Here is a 2,500-nt window from a genome sequence, read left to right as displayed (position 1 = left end):
ACATGCACACAAACCACACGCATATCACAATCCTCCCCCCCATATACACACACATACACACAGGCACGCACGCACACACACACACCACACGCATATCATAACCCCCCCACACAAACACACGCATACACACCACATGTATTTCACGAACACAGACACACACACACACACACACACACACACACACACACACACACACACACACACAGTACTGGTATTAGCTTGCACTTTCTGTGGAGTCCTTCACAATGGCTCCTGTTAGCGTAGCATTCCCTGAGTCAGGCTGCATTGAAGAGAATTATGAAGAATTATCGTGTAACCCTCCTTCCCATTGATGTTAGCATCCCTCTTGAGTTATCACTTTAGGATGCTAAGTCCTCTTAATGCCGCATAGATTACACTGGAGCAACAAAGCCCACAGAATCAATGCAGGCCTGCCTATTCATTTAAATGGATTGCAGAGGCTTAATAAGGTGGATTTGAGCACTGCAATCTTTGTCATTCAACAGGGCACTACTGATGCAATCGAATCAAAAGAAAACTCGTAAACTTGTATTTTAGCAGTAAGTCTAGATGTTGTAGAGATTGTTGATGCAGCGTGTGGTTGATGGCTACAGCTTTTTTATGTTCCTTTTCTTTTCAGCTTGTTTATCGATTTGACTAAGTACTACTTGAGAGGTGCAGTAACTGACTGAAGTGCCTTGGTGGTAATCATAGGTGGGCTTGTACCCTGTGGGCGCACAAAGATGATGTCACAACGATAACGTCATAGCAACGTAATGTTTTTTTTTCTTCCCCCTGCAGGGGCGAGCCGGATCTATTTGTCTGATTGGACCGAAAGGTGTAAAGGTCAGTCTCCTCATTTTGAGATTATTTCTTCATATCTGTTCACTTCTGAGAGCTATAAAGGACATTTCATTCATTTGATTTGACCAGTTTGATTTCAATTTCAAAATGAAATGATGGGAAAATCTTGATGACTCAACCGTTATCTTTCCAGAGTCGAACCTATATTAGTAAAATATATAATATTATCTGTATATTGTGATGAATACAGCATATAATCCAGAAGAGGAAGCAGTTGTAGTTGTAGTAGACCTTATAGAAGCAGGAACAAATCTTGTGTTCAGTTTAATAGCAATTCTGTGAACTGGGCAGATGGGCAGCAAATCTGAGTGTTGACATGTTGTCTTATCCATCCCTGTTTGTGCTAATATGAAGAGATCTCGTCTAATTTGCTGCCAGTCTTGGACTCATAACACCTATTGACTCTTAATGGAACCTGTAAAGGATGAATAGTTTACTGCTCTGACATTTGTCAAGTCCTGCTTTTTACTGTCACTGTTTTCTCCTGCCGATTTGGATTGGTTGAAGTTGGAGTTGCTAATTTATGATTGCTTGAAATTGCTCATTTATGATTGATTTAAGCTGCTCATTTTGGATTGGTTAAAGTTGAAGTTGCTCATGTATGATTGATTGAAGCTGCTCATTTTGGATTGGTTAAAGCTGAAGTTGCTCATTTATGATTGGTTCAAGTTGCTAATTTTGGATTGGTTCATGTTGCTAATTTTGGATTGGTTAAAGTTAAATTTGCTCATTTATGATTGATTGAAGTTGCTCATTTTGGATTGGTTGAAGTTGCTCATTTTGGATTGGTTAAAGTTGAAATTGCTGGTTTATGATTGGTTGTCCCTTCAGGGTACTCGTGGAGAGGTGGGGCCGGAGGGGTTGGCGGGAGAACCGGGGCTCCCTGGGAAGCCTGGTCTGCCCGGATACGGAAAGCCAGGACCACCGGTGAGTTCCTATCATTCAGAATCAATATAATACATTTCCAGAGCTTTATGTCATATCTTTACATACATAGATTCATATGCATGCACACTCAGTTTCCCCCCAAAAAATCACTTCAGAGTTGGAGAAACCGGAACAGCCCGCAGAGAACCTTTTCTAAGACAGAGATTTTCTGGGAACTAGTTGAGCAGTTGCAACTTGTTTTGGTAACACTTTATTTTAATGTGTCACTGTTACAGTGTACCTACCTAATTAGGTACAGTGGTACAACCTGTGTAACAACATGTACTATCAGGTACTATCATTGTACTTGCATTATGTATTTGTGGGTACCTATATAGTTGTTACATTGTAATACTGAGTGCTTTTACAAAACTTTGCCTCGGATGAAAAATATAGGCAAATTGGCAAAGGGCTGACCTGAGACTTGCTGGATGGGGTAAATCTGGTCATGATAGATTTAACAGCACAGCTGCTACATGTACACTGAAGACAATGAGGCCTTGACTGGAGCTAAGAATGGTTTGAATATCAAATATCATGACCAGATTTACCCCATCCAGCAGGTCTCAGGTCAGCCCTTTGCCTCTGATGAAAAATGTAGACAAATTGGCAAAGTTTTGTAAAAGCACTCAGTATTACAATGTAATAACTATATGTAGGTACCCACAAATACATAATGCAAGTACAATGATAGTACCTGACAGTACAT

General features: G+C 40.4%; 1 protein-coding gene across 2 annotated transcripts in view; it reads left to right on the top strand.

Moving 5' to 3' along the window:
- Nucleotides 1-2,500, top strand: part of col16a1 (collagen, type XVI, alpha 1) — a 115,921-nt gene that overhangs the window by 55,927 nt on the left and 57,494 nt on the right. For both annotated transcript variants that reach the window (XM_062528935.1, XM_062528934.1), the window contains 2 exons: nucleotides 802-846; nucleotides 1,696-1,791. In XM_062528935.1, coding sequence (XP_062384919.1) covers nucleotides 802-846; nucleotides 1,696-1,791 — 141 coding nt within the window. The remainder of the gene's footprint in view (nucleotides 1-801; nucleotides 847-1,695; nucleotides 1,792-2,500) is intronic.

The sequence above is a fragment of the Sardina pilchardus genome, chromosome 24 (assembly GCF_963854185.1).
Source record: "Sardina pilchardus chromosome 24, fSarPil1.1, whole genome shotgun sequence".
Classification (NCBI taxonomy): Eukaryota; Metazoa; Chordata; class Actinopteri; order Clupeiformes; family Clupeidae; genus Sardina; species Sardina pilchardus.
This window is presented reverse-complemented; position numbering and strand designations above follow the sequence as displayed.